The sequence below is a fragment of the Brienomyrus brachyistius genome, chromosome 2 (assembly GCF_023856365.1).
Source record: "Brienomyrus brachyistius isolate T26 chromosome 2, BBRACH_0.4, whole genome shotgun sequence".
NCBI lineage: Eukaryota > Metazoa > Chordata > Actinopteri > Osteoglossiformes > Mormyridae > Brienomyrus > Brienomyrus brachyistius.
In genome coordinates this window covers 14,664,543-14,682,440 of record NC_064534.1, presented here as the reverse complement: position 1 = coordinate 14,682,440, position 17,898 = coordinate 14,664,543, and the positions used below count along the sequence as shown (strand labels likewise).

Here is a 17,898-nt window from a genome sequence, read left to right as displayed (position 1 = left end):
TAACTGTGCTAAGGGAGGCACCTTTGGGACCATATGGTAGTGTTAGATGACATGCAGTAGCGCTGCTCTGACTCATGGGGGCACTGTGGAGTGGAGCACAGAGTCCTGAAGCTAGCAGATGCTTTGTCACAGGCGGCTCTGGAGCCTATGCTCTCGGTCCTCTTCCAATATACTTTCAGGATATTAACACAAGTCACCAGTGTTAGAAACCTACCTTGTTTTATGATCTGACAGGTCGTCACACAGGGTGAAGTGAGTTTTATTTTTGTAATGCAACGCACGAACAAACCTTAGCAAGTGATCGAACTGGAGCAAAAACAATCGATATAATCTTGCTTTTAGTATATTCAATACCTAAATGTACAAGTGAGTCGAGCAAAGTGTTTTTCAAAGGGAACAATATTTTCAGCAATTTCTCTTGTTCCGTTTCCAAAAGTGAAGAACTCAGGGTAGACTAGCCAAAGACAGAGGAGTGCAGGCGGAAACCACAGTAGCTGCCAACAGGAAGCCCCTAAACCTCTGAGCTGGCGGTACCTCCTCCTGTTTGGAAAGAGGAAATGGCTGCAGAAAAAAGCTCTTACCATGCATTCAACATTGCTACATTACAGGAGCGTCTAGATCAAAAATGAGACTTTCTCTCCATCTGTGAGCACCGCAGTCGGCAGAGGAGATTAACGGACTTTATAAAGTAAATGTAGAGATTTGAACTAAGCTCAACGTAGAGACATAAACCGAACAGCTAGAGACAACGCTGCCTCTTCTGATACTGATGCTGCTAATGGAAAGTTAGAAGAGGAACTATACGGTTGATCCTGACCACAGCACCAGTACAGTGCAAATGAAATCTAAAAATAGTCATCATGTCATCCAAAGAACAAAGACAAATGTGAACTTGAGTTTTTCAAAGGGAAGAAGGTTTTCTGTTTACTAGTAGTTCCCTTTTCAGTTGTCAGCAATGACTAAGTAGAGTTTACGTGCACTTATAATTTGTTTGCTCTAACCAAAGTATAGTCAACCAATTGATTAATTTTAGTATTGTTCTTTAGCATTTACTGATCTTACTAATCATGAAGTTTTATGAACAACGGCAGAAATAATAATTTAGAAATCATTTTGAGGAACTTGAAAAGCCCCTGAAATTCAGCCCTTGTTATATTCTCGTTTTGTATAATGACAAAGTGACAGATACTTTGCAAACAGTTTCGTATCAAAAAAAGATAAAAAAACCCCCCACAAATTCAAAACATTGGAGATGACAAAATATCCCGGCACTGCAAAGCATTATGTACTACAACATTGGAACATTGCGCAACGTCATGAAGTCTCAAAATAAATTATGGTTCTGAAGCAGCCAGGCTTATGAAAAGTAAAAAAGGAGCAAGTTGACGAACTTCAGGAAGGAGTGTGGTTTCAAAGGAAGGGCACACGCAATAGCTTGCAAAACGGAGCACACAGCCTTATGAACGTGCAGCGCTCCTAAGTAAGCTGAAAGAGTGGCACTCGAACAGTGAACAGGAAGTTAAAGTGACAGGTTGCCGAAGGCCGCAGCGTCATTCGCAGATATCATAAGCCTGTCTGGTTCTGCAAGGCGTGCAGATGGCTGAGCGCAGCCAGCAGATGACAAGGCCAGGGGAAGAAAGCCAAAGGACCATGGAGGAGGACATCAGGAAGAGAGGCATGCTGTATATACAACAGCAGAGGTTCGGCAAGGTAAGATACAGGCTCTTACCGAGGCTCCGTCACTGTGTATCGTCTGGTTCTCTTGTGCTTACTAATCGGCTACATTGAGATGATGACAAGGAATCAATGAGTATGCAAATGAAATTAGTCTTGGTGGAAAGTTGACTCGAAAATTTCCACTTCAATACGGCAAATGCTTCCTTTACTTGGGGAGGTACTACAACGCCTCCTCAAAATCGGCAAATATTTTAGGCGTGGAAAAGGAGATATTGTGGATGATAACGACGTGACATATTTAGTCCGATGTTGGCATGAAGAATGATAAAATATGAAGTGAATCCAGACAGATGGATGAAAAAAGTACTTAATATCTCTAGTTTTCCACTGTTGAATGTACTTACATCTTAATCAAAGTAACAGTCACTTGGTATATTATGATTGAAAGCCAGGTAGAGCACTTAAAGATTCATTAAGTACAAATGATTTCTTTTGACCTCTGGTTAAATGGCGGGTGGGCTGGGTGGGTATATTTTTGCACAAAATAGAGCAAAAGACATTAGAAATGTTCAGATTTCACATTGGTTGGCCATATTACTGTTAGCATAGCAGTGTTGCTATATGGGCAAAAAAGACAGACATTTGGGTTTTATTGCTGTGTGGTGTAATGCTTCTCTCTATGATATGAGAAACAAACACAGTCAAAGGCAGAAGTAAGGCTCTGTTTCTGCCAGTAAATTTCTGCTTGTCTAGTGCAAACAAAAATAGTGTTAGTGCACTGAAGGCTGATATTTGGTCTAAAGAAATTGTCCTTATTATGTGATTAACAACAATAAGGACTTTTGCCAAAAAGTCACTACATCAATATCGCACAGGCACAAGCAACTAAAGATAAACACTGTAAATATACGGCCCAGACTGGCTAACTCTTCACCAAGGGAAAGTCCTACCATGCGCAGTTCTGGTATTCTGGCACTACCCAGTGCAGCCTACATGATTCAAAATAAATGTACAAGCTGTACAAGTAATGGTGGACGCGTGTTGTATAATTGCACACTGCTATGCTGTATAATACTAACAGCATTGTACAAGGAACAAACTCAGAGTAATAGAAAACAGCAATACAATTCTGTTGCTAGCGTAAAAACAACTAAACATCAGACCTTTAGAATACATGGGTAGATTTGGCATGTCAGCGATGAAAGAAATGGACACAAAATGTATTCTCAAACTGACATGTGTGGTGGTCCTTTGTCTGGACCAAACAGAGCTGTTTGAGAAATAGAAATTCAGAAAGAGTTGTTTTCTTCTATTTTTATTAGCTTTGGAAGGAAATTCTTGGCTGCTGAAACTCTCTTCTAGTGTCTAGTGATTTAAGAAGGAACGTAAAGGTGTTCGGGAGGAATCTAAATATTTGGTTTCATGGTAACAAAGTGGCCAATATATTTTTTCAGTAACGGTATGTCTTACTAACTGATGGCTGCGTATGATTTTTCCGTTGACTCAATGTAGAGCCTAATTCAAGAACCAATGTTAAACGCAGGTAAACACAAGTTACAGAAGACTATATACAATGTACACTTCAGAAGTATGAAACCTCACTGATGCAACTGCCAGAGCTTTCATCCAAGCCTTTATTTGAAATAGCGAATGATTGTTTAATTATAATAATGTGTTTAGTATACATTACTTGCCTTTAAAATGTTGTTGAATAACGACTTACGAACATTTCAAGTTACAAACAAAAGTTTTCTTTTTTTTACAGGGATGTAAGTTAGCAATATATGCAGCAATATCAACCAATGTTTACTTTGTAATCAAGGAAATCAAGCTATCTGGGAAGCTAATGAAGCGTCAGTCAGGCCTATTCCGTTTAATGAGCTGTACTCTCATCATTCCCAATGCAGAAATGGAAGAAGGTGTGGTCCATTATTTACAGAGAGAGCAGCCACTCCGTCTCCCGGATGGAATTCTTTGAATACAAAGACAGCGCGATGTTGGTGAACGTTGAGAAGCCGGAGCGGACAGGCCGCAAGCAGGAGAACAAAAAGGTCATCAAGCTACGCGACTGCATACGGGTGTCACAGACCGACAGTGAAAACTGCCCCAAAGACTGCAGACCCTTTCTGGTGGAGACCACAGAGAAATTATTTCTGTTTGCGGCAGAGATCTGCGAGCTGGAGGGCTGGACCCAGGCACTGTGTGAGACGGCTTTCCCAGTACGTTTACTGCGCCTATATCTGTCATAATGATACGACTGATCAGGTCACGCATTCATTCTCAAACATGTCACAAATGGAAATATTTACACTGCACCTTACAGATAGCAAACACATATTGGAAGAAATGTTACTCTATATTTAAAAATGCTTGCATATTATAGTTAAAAATATGTACAAGTCATTATCCATCAGACAAGAATATAGAGATATGACTGAATCAAAAGATAGTAGAAGTTATGGAATCCAATAGCCTTTTGTCTGTTTTCTGTGTTCACCTTGAAGCTTGGTTATTACTAGTGTGATACAAGCTGAGAAGACAATGGCTTTTGAGAAGCATGAAACGTCTAACTTCCCTTCTCCAACACTATAACATAACATGAGTTAAGGTTTATTTTCCAGTCAAATCATCTTATTCTTTTTTGTTTTATCTTAGTAGGAATGTCAGTTTTCCTGTAGTATGCAGGTGTTCGTACATGGGGTTTGCCGTTGAGTTCTTTACAATAAAATGACCTTGGTACATACTTGGTACATATTTGTCGTGATGCGTCATCGAAATCAGTTTTCCGGTATATTTATGCAGGATGGTTTGTTTAGCAAATATACATTTATGTTTTGTTGCTACCCAATGAGAAACATGTGTCGGCAAAAATAATTGTCATACTTAACGGGAAAAATATTTCTCAGAAACAAAGTTATAGGACGACCTTAGCATCACAGAATAGAAACCTATGTTTACACAGCCACCAGTGAATGGTTTAATGTTCCAAATAGACTTTCATGGATGGCTGTCAGCAAATGCAGATTTACATGGTTTTCTTATCATGCATTACACTGGTGTGCCGTTAGTTTAAGCCTTGTCTCCCTGTTTGCAATATTCCAAGAACTCAGTAGGCTATCATCAGTTAATTTAATTTGATAAAATCAGCACCCTATAATACATTTACCATCACACGAAGCTTTTCTAATGTAACAGATAGATGACTTAATAAAAAATCTTTTCATCGGTCAGTTAGATGTCAAACACAATCAGTAGACAGAGGACAATGGGAGTATTCAGTCTATAGTAAGATGTCAGAATTGACAAAAGGTAGACATACCAATACACACTTTTCATTGAACAATAACGAAATATTCATTCAATTGAATAGCCAAACTGCTGTTCTTATTTCTTATTTTTTAGAGCTATATTGTTGGTTGCCAGTAATAAATTATCTTTGAAATCTTTGTAACTTTAATTAGCTAACTTGACATGAGTAGACTACATTCCCATAGACGAAAGAATAGAGCAACAAACACGTAGTGTGAATATATATAGTCCCTTGCATATATATCGAGATCCATGGGATTGGTCAGTGATGGGTGTCATTTTGTGCCACTTGCAGAAGAGCTGGGGTGAACCAGGAATCAAGAAACGAGGCAGCATTATGCACTCCAGGGGAGATGGAGCTGAAGTGGAGATGGAGGACAACACCCTCTACAGCGCACGAGACAGCGGTAGGGTCTTCTGCCAGTTGGGGTGGGGGGTTGACTGCTTTATCCTTACCAGGGTCAATATAGAGTTTAAGTTGAGGGGGCAGTTTAGAACTACCCTAGGGGGCGCTGGATGCTGGCTGATCCTGCTCTCTAACCCAAAGCTTTCCTCCCTTGTACGTCACTTTGGACATGCTATTTATTTAGTAAAAGTGTCTGTTAAAAAAATAAATGTTAAGTTAACGCATGTTATGGTAGAAGCTTCTAATCCCATCATATCATAATGGAATTCTCTCTGGGTTAAATGTCTGATGCAAGCTGAGATGTGTTCTTATGTGTTGTTTATATATATTTTTATTCCAAACATAAGTTATTGAGTGGTGTAATACTGAAGAAGGTCCAGATCTCCTTCTTATTACAGCCTCCACGCAGTCCACTCTGGCTCTGGTTGCAAAAGGTGTTTCCTGCTATAAATATGGACTTGCTCAGCAAAGGTCACCATAAGGAAGCTATCAAAGTGAGCTGAAACTAACTTCAGTGGCACTATGTGCTGCAGATGCAGATAAAATTTGCAAGTACATGTCTGTGCTCTATAAGGAAACGGCAGCCAGATGGAGCGAACGAGAGCCCCAGAACCTATGGTGGCAACTGTCTCATGGCAGCAGAATGCGCCACGATCGAACCTATGGTGCCAACTGTCTCATGGCAGCAGAATGCGCCACGATCGAACCTATGGTGGCAACTGTCTCATGGCAGCAGAATGCACCACGATCTAACCTATGGCGGCAACTGTCTCATGGCAGCAGAATGCGCCACGATCGAACCTATGGTGGCAACTGTCTCATGGCAGCAGAATGCTCCACGATCGAACCTATGGTGGCAACTGTCTCATGGCAGCAGAATGCGCCACGATCGAACCTATGGTGGCAACTGTCTCATGGCAGCAGAATGCGCCACGATCTAACCTATGGTGGCAGCTGTCTCATGGCAGCAGAATGCTCCACGATCGAACCTATGGTGGCAACTGTCTCATGGCAGCAGAATGCGCCACGATCGAACCTATGGTGGCAACTGTCTCATGGCAGCAGAATGCGCCACGATCGAACCTATGGTGGCAACTGTCTCATGGCAGCAGAATGCGCCACGATCGAACCTATGGCGGCAACTGTCTCATGGCAGCAGAATGCGCCACGATCGGTCAAAACATAGCAACAGAAACTCACTCTTAGCTGTTGGTGGTTATTAAGTTCTTTACTTTTATCTATACTGAAATCTGATTAAGTAATTACTTTTCTTCTCTCAGTAGATTTTTTCACTTTCTTTCTGGATCCTTCCACTCTAGCAGCAGCTCTGGCAAGGTGACTTATGCTTTCATGCAAAGTGTGCTATGTCACACTGAGAGTATACAATCATTTGCAAACAGTTACAGCCAATGTAACGCTTGCTTCTTAATGCTTTGCAGGCACACAGTTTATGAACACGTAAATCTACTTTTATGGGGGCCTGTAATTGTAAAACAAAATGGCCTGTCTGCTTTCAGCAAAAGGCAGGGCCTCAATCACTTCTGCTTTTTTATATTTTGCACATTGTGCAATGGAAAGTTGATGTCTGTGGCTTATTTTTCCTGTCTCGTAACTGAGAAAGATCGCACTAGTTCCCACTTCACTATACAAACTGAACACTTATCATGCAAAAATAATCTAATTTGTCAACAGACATTACTTATGGACCATTACTGTTCTATTGAATAACGTAATCTGAGTTGAGTCTGTTATAAAAGCTCTTTTTAATTACGGTGTTTGTCTCTGACAAAGCCTGTTTGTGTTCCTTTATGTCACACTTTGGCTAACGAGAACTTTAAATGCCAAAAAGTGAATCCAGAGCTTTTAAAATAGAAATTGCAATGCAGCTTAATTTAGAATGTGCATGTGAATATCCCCGTATTTACACGCGCAGATGTATGATATATGCTTCGCTGCCACCCTGAAAGGTATCGAAAGGTGAAGGATAATTATGAAGACAGTTGCTTAAATTGAGCTCTGTATTCTTATATTCTGTCATACCATGAGTTATTCATAATTGCACTGCTGTCAGGTTGGTGTGTCCACCAAAATGGCTCAATGTTCCACTGTTACACAAAAATATTTTCTTTTGCCTGACAGCATGCGTTGCATAAATACAACTGATTTGAAAGCATGTCAAAAAATTAAACTGAACTCTTTCAATGGAGTTTTGCTTGAAAAAGCGTGTGCACAATGAACGCACAAAAAAAGTCAATTATACGTTTGCAGTACAGCTACCGCAATTGTCAACTGGCAGCTCTGCTCGACAGACATGAAGCTGTGTGCTACTCAACACACCCAGACAATTCACTAGCCAGCCGTAGCAAATGAAAAACAGTTTTTTATTCTGCTAGTGGTATCCGATCACAGTCAGTGCAGATGTGGACCATGATATGACCGGTAAGACTCAATACACATTAGGGCACCTACACATCCATTTCAAAAAGTGTCTGAATATTATAATGCAGAAATATTTGCGAGAATACTTTAACATTGTAGCTCATTTGTCATTGTAGCGCAAGTAAATATGCCCCATTCATTTCCATTTCAGTCATCCTGTCCTATTTTATTGTGAGAACAGAGTGCTTTGAGCTTTTGAGCATCTGTAAGGTGCTAACAGCCACCACCCAGCTATTTAGTATTGGAATTGCTAATATGATTCTGAGAAAGTACAATTCTCACTAAGCAGAAACCAATACAGACAGGTCAAGAGAAAACCACCGTAGGGTACACCTCAACCATATGATTATTAAAAGAAATAAAAGAGATAGGGGGCGGCATGGTGGTGCAGTGGTTAGCACTGTTGCCTCACACCTCTGGGACCCGGGTTCGAGTCGTGTGTGGAGTTTGCATGTTCTCCCCATGTCATCATGGGGTTTTCTCCGGGTACTCCGGTTCCCCCCACAGTCCAAAAACATGCTGAGGCTAATTGGAGTTGCTAAATTGCCCATAGGAGTGACTGGTGTGTGAGTGTGCCCTGCGATGGGCTGGCCCCCCATCCTGGGTTGTTCCCTGCCTTGTACCCATTACTTCCAGGATAGGCTCCGGACCCCCCGCGACCCAGTAGGATAAGAGGTTTGGGAAATGGATGGATGGATGGATGAACAGCTATCTGCAGTATACAGTGCCTTGAAAAAGTATTCATACCCCTTCATACCCCATACCCTTTCACATTTTGTCACCTTACAACCACAAACTTAAATGTTTTTCATTGAGATTTTATGTGACAGACCAAAACAAAGAAGCACATAATTGTGAAGTGGAACACATATTCATGTGTTGGCATGGCCCAGTCAAAGTCCAGACTTAAATCCCACTGAGCATTTGTGGCAAGACTTGAAAATTGCTGCTCACAGACACTCTCCATACAGTCTGGCTGAGCTTGAGCTATTTTGCAATGAAGAATGCGCAAAAACTTCAGTCTCTAGATGTGTAAAGCTGGTAGAGACGTACCCCAAAAGACTTGCAGCTGTAATTGCAGTGAAAGGTGGCTCTACAAAGTATCGACACAGGGGGGCTGAATACAAATGCCCGACTTTTCAGATTTTTTTTTTCTTACATATTTGAACACCATGTGTCTTTTTCATTCCACTTCACAATTATGTGCTTCTTTGTGTTGGTCTGTCACATAAAATCTCAATAAAAAACATTTAAGTCTGTGGTACTTTGAAAAGTTATACTTTTTACTAGCTATAGTGCTAATGTTAGCTGTCTGAAGGATCTACCTATATAAGTGAGAAAGCAACAAGCACACATTTCCTGGTCAAAGAATAGCTGTCAGGTGTCTTTATATTGGTGAGCCGGAGCCAAACAGAAGCGCAAAAGCATCTTTGTGGGGCTGTTCCTTGGGTAGCTATGCTTCTTGGTGAGGTGAATGGGAGGTGCATCAGAATAAGCATATGACTTAATCAAAAACAATAATTCAACCAGGAAATATCCAAGGGCTTTAAGAGAGGGCCAATTAACACCATTAATATATTACGAATGTAGTTTTTGGGAAATTTAGCTTTAATCTTCCCAACGGTGTACAGTTAACGGAACATTGACATAAGTTACTTAGTATGCATTTTTGGAATTTTAATTATGAGCTTCCTGGATTTGTGCTTAAAAATGAATAAAATCAAAATTGCAAATGGTGATGAATTGATGGTGATTAATCAACTGATATTAGGATGAATATACTCAGTATAGACTTTTTTGGGAGAAGCTCAATGCATTTTTGGAGTGAAAATAATGTAGAAGGCTGACGGAATGCTTTATGTCTAAATGAATCAAAATCCTAAGAGGACAATGTTTTTGCAAGGATCTTGTTTTAATTTTTTAAATTATTATTTGCTTGCATTCTTCAGATCTATATATCTCTATCTCAAATAAAACCAAGAAAATATTTTTAAACGTGATTAAATAAATGATTTTCCCGGCTGTCATTGTGTAGGCGATATCACTTTCGAATGGTTATCCCAGTAACCAATGATATACTATAAACGGCATATTATTCAGTTGAAGACATTAATCCTAAGCCACTGAAAAAGGATTTCTTGCACCGTCTGTATTTCCCATAGATGCAATAGTTAATGAGAGCACCACAGGTATAAGTGTTACTGAGAACTGTTTTCATTAAAGATGGCTGGCAGTCACATGACCTTGTTGGCAAACTGCAGGCATATATAAAACTAACTTCCTGTTTCTCTGCCTTGCGCACTCCTAAAGGCAAGTCGAATATAAACCAGTTCAAGGAAGAGAGCTTGCAATATATTTGCCCTAAAAACAATGTGCTGCTTGTACTTGTGCTCTACAACAAGAAAAACGAAGCAGAAACATTAGCACCTGCTTAAGCCATAACCCAGTAGCAGAGAAACAAAACCACACACGGAAATCACCAAGTCTATTTTCTGCACAACATGCTTCAAAAATATCGTCTCAGCTCAGGAAGGAAACAGGCTTCTCGTTCTTTCATTTTGTCTGTTGAGGGATAGACTTGGAGATAATATCAAGACATGCAGCTGCAGGAGGGAGTTGCTCTTTTGCATGCTCAGCAGCTCCACTGTTGTGGCAAGGGGCCTGTGGTTTCCGTGCCCACATTTTACATGCTTATTAACTGCTCCTGAACCACAACGCCACTACAGGTGCAGTTGGAAGAGGGGCAAAGTTTCATAATGCTCACAGCATTGCAGTCACTGCAGTGTGATACCAATGATTGAGGTTGGTCCCTGAATACCCTGGACCCTTTGATGGAGTTAGATTAACTTTAAAAGCTGGGGAATTCTTCCTCGTTCCCTTATAGATTCTGGATTGCTTAGATTTCCTGGGACTTTCTAGATACCACCATAAATAGATACGTAGTTTCCCTTGCCATCCTTGACATGTCTCGCAAAATGTGTTATGCAAATTAATATCTTTTGGCAGCTGTTCCAATAGAAAAAGGTTGTTCACTTTACATAATGAGAAAATCTATAATAGTAAGCTGTCTTTGATAGGTTGATTTCATAATGTTTACTAGGAGAGCTCAAAAACACTGCAAATGTGTTTAAAACGCATATAGTTTAATGCCCCTGAAAAAGGCTCAAAAATTAAAGCAAAACATGACATAATTGGGCGTGTTTGAGCAAATGCAATATTTTTTTTTACTTTTTAGACGTGAAATTTGCTCATCGCCCTGAACAGGATAAGCAGTTTGAATTTGATTGGATGGATGGATGGATGGATGGATGTATGGATGGATTGGTGGAATGGTAGATTAAATTTATTTTGCTTGCAACGTCAAAGATAACAATTACATGATCAGTCTCTAAACAACTCACATTCAATTAGCATTATGTAGTTAAATGTTTTATTGCTAGTAAATTAAATATTTCTGATAATTTAATTGCCTTGTTATTTGTTATTATGATACATACGGGTCCACTTATATAATAACTGTCTACAACTATTATTTTTCATTTAAATGAGGGATATAAAATTTAACATCTAACATTTGTCTTGAAAATGTTTCATAAAGGCAAGTCAAATGCCGTGCCTTTTAAACCTCATGTAGTTGTACTCCATTCAGCTGAAAAACAAAAAAAAAACGTTTAAATTTAAGTGGATAGGGGATTCTTTTATGATGAAAATCCACAAAACATATGAAGACTGCTGAATAGTGAACAGTGTTCGTGCGAAGAGAAGTAGCATTTTTGATATTGTATAACATGTTTTCAATTACAGCAACAGGTGATGATGTCACCCGTGGACCTTTTTAGCTATATACGCTACATGTTATTAACTGTGACTTCCAAAAAAGGAATAGAATTTCTTGCCCTGCAAACAGATGTGTCTTTTGCAGAGCTGACTATGACTTCTGCATGTGCTGTGGGTTATATGAACAGCAGCCTAGTTTTCCTAGTCTTAAAGGAAACATGCCTTGCAGTACATCTTGTGAGCAGTAGCTGTGTGACCTAGATCCAAAAAGAATGCAACATGTTTCAAATTCGAAAGACATTTTTCATATGTCATAGTGAACTTTCCACCAGGACATTAATGATCTTTCGTTTGGAAATATTAGGTTTTCTGTAGTAGCTTTAATTTAAAGTAGTTTGTAAATACACCGATTTTTATAGCTGAATTTTATAGTAGCACTTCTGGTTAAGCACCTTGCATCACGAATCTCCCTGGGAATGTATTATGTGATCTTTGAGTTAGAGGTCTACATGCTTTACCAATCTGCTGTATTCCATTTTTCAAAAGGAGAAAATGGATCTGAGATTTATGCCAATCCCTCTCATTCTGCTCACTGTGAAATACGTGGTTACTGATACAGCACTGATTTTGAAAGACATGATTTTTGAATGTGAGTTTTCTTTGGTCCCTGCTAGTGATGAAGGACTTTAAGGTGACAATAAGGAAGACAGAGGTCTCTGAAAAATGTCGGCTGCGTGGGACCTACACTCTGCGGACAGATTTTGACAGCCTTCTGCTCAAAGATGTGAAGTCTGGGGAGGTGATCTTCACCTGGCCTTACCGATTCCTAAGGAGGTTTGGCAGGGACAAGGTGAATTACAAACGTTTTAGCAAATGTACAGTATGGATAAGGACATAAGAGATCCCTGAAGGCTAATTTTTCCCATCTTGTTTAGGTGACCTTCTCCTTTGAAGCAGGGCGGCGATGTGACTCAGGGGAGGGCAACTTTGAGTTTGAGACCAAGCAGGGAAATACTCTCTTCCAGGCTGTGGATAGAGCCATTAACCTTCAGAAAAGCAACATGGCCCCCCAGCGTCAAGCTTCAGGAGGAGTGGATGTTGTCCTGGACAATGGCACTACTTATAGCACTGTCAATGACATCCAGCCCAGAGAGTGTCCCCCTCCATCACAAGGTTCCCGCTCTCGGCTAGAGCTGCCCGCTGACAAGATGCTCACTGGGGTTAAGAGTCTGAATATTGACACCAGACCACCTCCCCAAAAGAACCAGGTGAAGAGTATCTCAAGTTGCCCATTGCTCAATAGTGAGGACTCAACCTACTCCCAGATCTCCATGCCCCGGGAACAGGGGGAGCGAGTGGAGAGGGCACAGGAGATGCCCTCCTCTAAGCCTGTCCAGGACTCAGAGTATTCCCTTCCATTTGACGCCATTGCCAAGAGTCTGAGCACTATACTTGTTGCCTCCCAATCATTCAAAATGGAGGATGAGGGCTGTAGGGAGGCTTCTGTAGATGGAGAAGAACATTCAGATCCCCTGTATGACTCTATTGATGAGTCAGCCATTAGGTCAGCCATCCGGAAGAAGAGTGCAAAGAAGCCGACATATACCAAGGCAGAACACATTTATGATGAGCCTGAAGGTTGTGCTGCAGAAGTTATTGCTGCCAGTGACCCCCTGTCCTTCTATGATAACCCAGAGGAGTTCAAAGGTCATGCTTGGAAATATAAGGGCTGTGCAGACCCAAGCGGCCATGAGTATCCATACAACCCCAATATTGATGACTATGCCGTGCCCAAACCCCCAAGGAAAGCTTTGCTTGTGAATGAAGAGGAAGAGGACTCTCCATACGATAATGTAATGGTGAAAATTACTTAAAGGGGGAGCAGATAATCTCAAAACCACATTAAGTTTGTAAATCTTCCACAAGTTTTGCTGGAAACTGCGAAAGGTTCAACAACTGTGAATTTCGATACAAGTATATATGTTGCACGTGCCTCAGTTATTTGTAACTGAAGGATAACAACCAGCAGAATAAGAGTAGATAATTATAAGTAAATACATGTGACAGATTTTTTTTCTTAGCTTTAATAGATTTATTGTTTTGTAAAACATTTTGGTAAAACCCTCATTCACAAAGGAGCCTCTTCTGAGTCACCGTGGCAACCTCTCTGCTTGCTCCATGGGCAGAGAATGCTTCTCAATATAAAGCTTCTTCACGAATGGATACAGATTTTTTTTATTAGAAAGTAATATATTTTTAAGAAAACCTAAAGACATTGATGAATATCTGAAAGATTATGTGTTGTGCAAGAAATGTTTAGGGCCAGTGTTTAATGTCAGTGATACATTTTGAAAAATGCAACCCTGTTTCCAAAAAGTTGGGATGTCGTGTAAAATGTAAATAAAAAACAGAATGCAATGATTAGCAAATCATATAAACCCAGATTTAATTACCAATAGGACAAAGACAATTTCAAATGTTGAAACTGAGCATTTATATTGTTTTATGACAAATATATGCCCAGCTTTTTTGGAAATGGAGTTGAAGGCTAATGCACATCAGCTATGTCATTGTCAATAGAAATTAAGGCTGAAAGGCTGATATTCAAGGAAAGGGACCCAGATGTCTTTATTGGTCGGTACCTCTACCATATAGAACATGAAGATGTCACAATGCCCTATTTATTCTTTTAATTCTGTCACTCCTGCCTTGTCCCTCCTGTATGCTCTTTCACTGAGGCCAGCTCCTTGCTGTGTCTATGCTCAAAAGGCATGGATATTCAAACAATGAAATCTACTGCAGACACACCCACTCTGAAGGGATCTTTTCAGTATGTGCCATGCATTCTGATATTCTGGAGAGGATGGGATTGTGGTCGGCATAGGGGACTATAATTCTGATTCGGTCTCCCTCTCTTATGCAATGGAGCCCCCACCTAACAGACACAACATGCAGTGAGTCTATAAATCTAGAGTGGGCAGTGAGAGTGCAAACCTCGCAGAAATGACTGTGGCTTTGCTGACTGCTGCCTTCTTCGGCACAAGTGTGTTTACCCTGCACTCTGCGTCGGCACGGACGGCCTTTGGGTGGCCTGCTAACTCTAGTGTCAAACATTACAGAACAAATACTACAACAATTAAGAGAGGATCCTTGAAAACCGTGTAAATGATTCGTAAACGCAGGGAGCCAGTATAATAAATCACTCAGAAACACAATCTAAATGCAAATACAAATGTTTAAAAATGCAAATAAATCAGCTCAGGCAAACCTCAACTGAACCATTGATAGATGGGGAAAATAGAGATCAGCAGAAAGGATTTAAAAAAACGGGCTGTTGAGCTGAATGTATGTCATCATGACACTCGTGATTCGCAGTTATTCCACACTGTTTCTTTCCCTTGCTGGTTCCTCATTTCATGTTTGTGTAATATGTGCAATAGTGTGTAATGTGTGTAAATATATTGCAATAAGGTCATCAGCAGAGCTGCCTGAAGGTGAGATAATAAAAGCAATATTTAAATGCACAGAATTGCTTGTCAGCTTCACTTTGTGATTTAAGAAAATGAACATCTACCCACACATTTCAAATGCAAACATTTAGGAAAAGGGGTAGACATATACACTACATGGACAAAAGTATTGGGACACACCGCTTAATTGTTGAATTCTGGTGATTCATTCAGACCCACTGCCACAGATGTATAAAATCAAGCAACTAGCCATGCAGTCAGGTTTACAAATATTTGTGAAAGAACTTGGTGATTCGGATGAGTTTAGTGAATTCAAGCTTGGCACTGTCATAGGATGCCACCACTGCAATAAGTCAGATTTTGAAATTTCGCCCCTGCTAGATATTCCACGTTCAACTGCAAGTGGTATTTCTGCAAAACAGAAGTGTTTAGAAACAACATAAACTCAGCCACAAAATGGCAGAGCGTGTAAAATAACAGCGCTGGGCTGCAGAGTGCTGAGGCGTACAGTGCATAAAAGTCGCCAGTGCTCTGTTGACTCAGTAACTGCAGAGTTCCAAACTTCCTCCGGCATTATCTCCAGCCCATAAATGGTGCAACAGGGTTTCATGGCCGAATAGTTGCATGCAAGCCTCACATCACCAAGCGCAATATGCCAAGCGTTGGATGGACTGATGTAAGGCACGCTGCTACTGGATTTTGGACTAGTGGAATCGTGTTCTGTTAAGTGATGAATCATGCTTCTCTGTCTGGTAATCTGACGGGTGAGATGAATGTCAGGAGAACATTACCTGTCTGACTGCTTTGCGCAAACTGTAAAGTTTGGTGGAGGAGGGATAATGGTATGGGGTCGTTTTTCAGGGGTTGGGCTAGGGGCCTTTGTTTCAGTGAAGGGGACTCTTAATGCTTCAGCATGCCATTTTGGACAATTCTATGCTTCCAACTGTGTGGGAACATTTTGGGGAAGGCCCGATGCTGTTCCAGCATGACGAACTTCACTGACCCACACTGAGACCCGATCTCAACCCCACTGAACATCTCTGACATGAACTAGAATGGAGATTGTGAATCTGGCCTTCACATTCAACATCAGTATCTCACAAATGCTCTTCTGGGTGAATGGGCAAAAACTCCCACAGACACACTCCAAAATCTTGTGGAAAGCCTCCTCAGAAGAGTGGCAGCTGTTATAGCTGCAAAGGGGGGACCAACTACATATTGATGCCTATGGATTTAGAATGGGATGCCATAAACGTTCCTGTGGGTGTAATGGCCAGCTGTCATAATACCTTTGTCCATGTGGTGTACATGTAATTCCAAAATAACTTTATCGTATCTTATGCTAATAATCCACGATTACAGAAATGTGCCTATCTTTACATTTCTTATGCAGCTTACTCATGATGAAGGCACAGGGCACATGTTGCAAAAAAAAAAAAAAACACATTGACAGATTATCTGAGGGACATGAACAATGGTTCATAGCAGTTTTTCAGATCGATGAAATGTATGCTATTGTACACTAGGGGGCAGTGACATTCTTTGAAGAACACAAGCTTCATGGTATAAGCTTTAGCAGAAAAATCCTTGGCCAAAAATATATTAAAAAACATTCCAAGTTGCAAGAATGTTAAACACGGCTATTACGTTATTCCATGCATATAGTTCTTAATATGTAACGTTTACCATTTTAGTGTTCAAGGAAGATACGTTTCTATTCGTTAAAAACTATTCATACTTAGAATTTAAATCTAGCAATATGCAGATTTTAGAGAAATGTAATAGCACAAATTTCCTCTCTCATCTCAAATACACACAGGTATTTTGCTTAAAATGTAATAGGTAATATACTTAAAATCATAAAATTAATGTCAAATACTCATTTATCAGTCAGGTCAGACACTGACTCTACTTTCTGTTCTCAGCTCTGGCTTATCTGAGTACTTATTCATCCCGTAGTGAAAGAGTTGAGGACAGATGTTCTTACTGATGTTCTACCATGTGATACTCGTGCCAGTCTGTCTTGTGAGCCTGCATGTGAATGTGAGCATGTGTGTGCTTGCTGCTCTGAAATGTCTCCTCACTGACATTCAAAAAAGTTACGGAAGAAAATAGCAGCAAGGTGCACATTTAAAACACATACAGCTTGAGAATTTGTATTTGGGGAAATGTATGGCCCAGTGCATGGGTGATGGCTCTGTGCCTGTGATCAGAAGGTTGTCAGGTCAAATCCCATGGATGGCAGAGTGCTGTCACAATTGGGCCCTCGAGCAAGGCCCTTAATTTCAATCAATCCAGGGACTGGCTGACCCTCTCACTTGGTTGTTGGTTTGGACAAAAGCATCTGTGGAGTAGATGTAATATTAATATTATTCTCAGTAACACTTTGGAATTGTGATTCCATTTCTTTTCCACTGTTACACAGTGGTAATGTCCAGAAAAGCACCACGTGATTGGATATTCAAACCAAAGGCAGGAGTTTATTAACAGCATGCTGTCCATGGTTTCTCTCATTTTAAACATTACGCAAACACCAGACAGATGGCACATGACAATGAGATATATTTTTACAAACATTTAAAAATCTTTGTCTTGGGGTCTCCCCACCCCCACAAACCCCTGCTGTTCCACCAACCACAAGAATGGCCCACCACCACCCACTGGGAGGCCACAGCTGACTGAGGGGAAGCCTCTACCCTATGAACTCAGCTCTAGTTATCTCACACAGCCACGTGGAATAGACCTGCGATCGCTGAAGATACGTGAACCAGAAGGAGTCTTGTTCTATGGGAGTCAGGTTCATTATGGATCGATACCATG

The 17,898-nt window shown here is 40.5% G+C and overlaps 1 protein-coding gene and 1 long non-coding RNA gene across 3 annotated transcripts; one reads left to right on the top strand and one right to left on the bottom strand.

Annotated features, from left to right (window-relative positions):
• Positions 1-1,419: 1,419 nt before the first annotated feature.
• On the top strand, positions 1,420-15,137 carry dok2 (docking protein 2). The gene is made up of 5 exons (XM_049000728.1): positions 1,420-1,710; positions 3,585-3,896; positions 5,282-5,393; positions 12,283-12,458; positions 12,544-15,137. The coding sequence occupies exons 1-5, from the start codon at positions 1,597-1,599 to the stop codon at positions 13,480-13,482; spliced, it is 1,653 nt and encodes a 550-aa protein (XP_048856685.1). The 5' UTR covers positions 1,420-1,596; the 3' UTR covers positions 13,483-15,137.
• On the bottom strand, positions 5,927-6,540 carry LOC125723933 (uncharacterized). Of its 2 annotated transcripts, none has more exons than XR_007387061.1 (3): positions 6,429-6,540; positions 6,241-6,334; positions 5,927-6,052 (listed from the first exon to the last, which is right to left on the bottom strand). It is a non-coding gene; the product is annotated as an uncharacterized LOC125723933 (long non-coding RNA). The 2 variants fall into 2 exon arrangements; XR_007387067.1 differs by having other exon boundaries at positions 6,034-6,146; positions 6,241-6,287; positions 6,382-6,437.
• Positions 15,138-17,898: the final 2,761 nt, after the last annotated feature.

What these genes read in the sequence shown, in the direction of transcription:
- dok2 (XM_049000728.1), top strand. Translation starts at nt 1,597, where the DNA reads ATGGCTGAGCGCAGCCAGCAGATGACAAGGCCAGGGGAAGAAAGCCAA. An exon ending in TGTGTGAGACGGCTTTCCCA is followed by an intron (nt 3,897 to 5,281) that starts GTACGTTTACTG and finishes TGCCACTTGCAG; the next exon opens with AAGAGCTGGGGTGAACCAGG. An exon ending in GGAGGTTTGGCAGGGACAAG is followed by an intron (nt 12,459 to 12,543) that starts GTGAATTACAAA and finishes CATCTTGTTTAG; the next exon opens with GTGACCTTCTCCTTTGAAGC.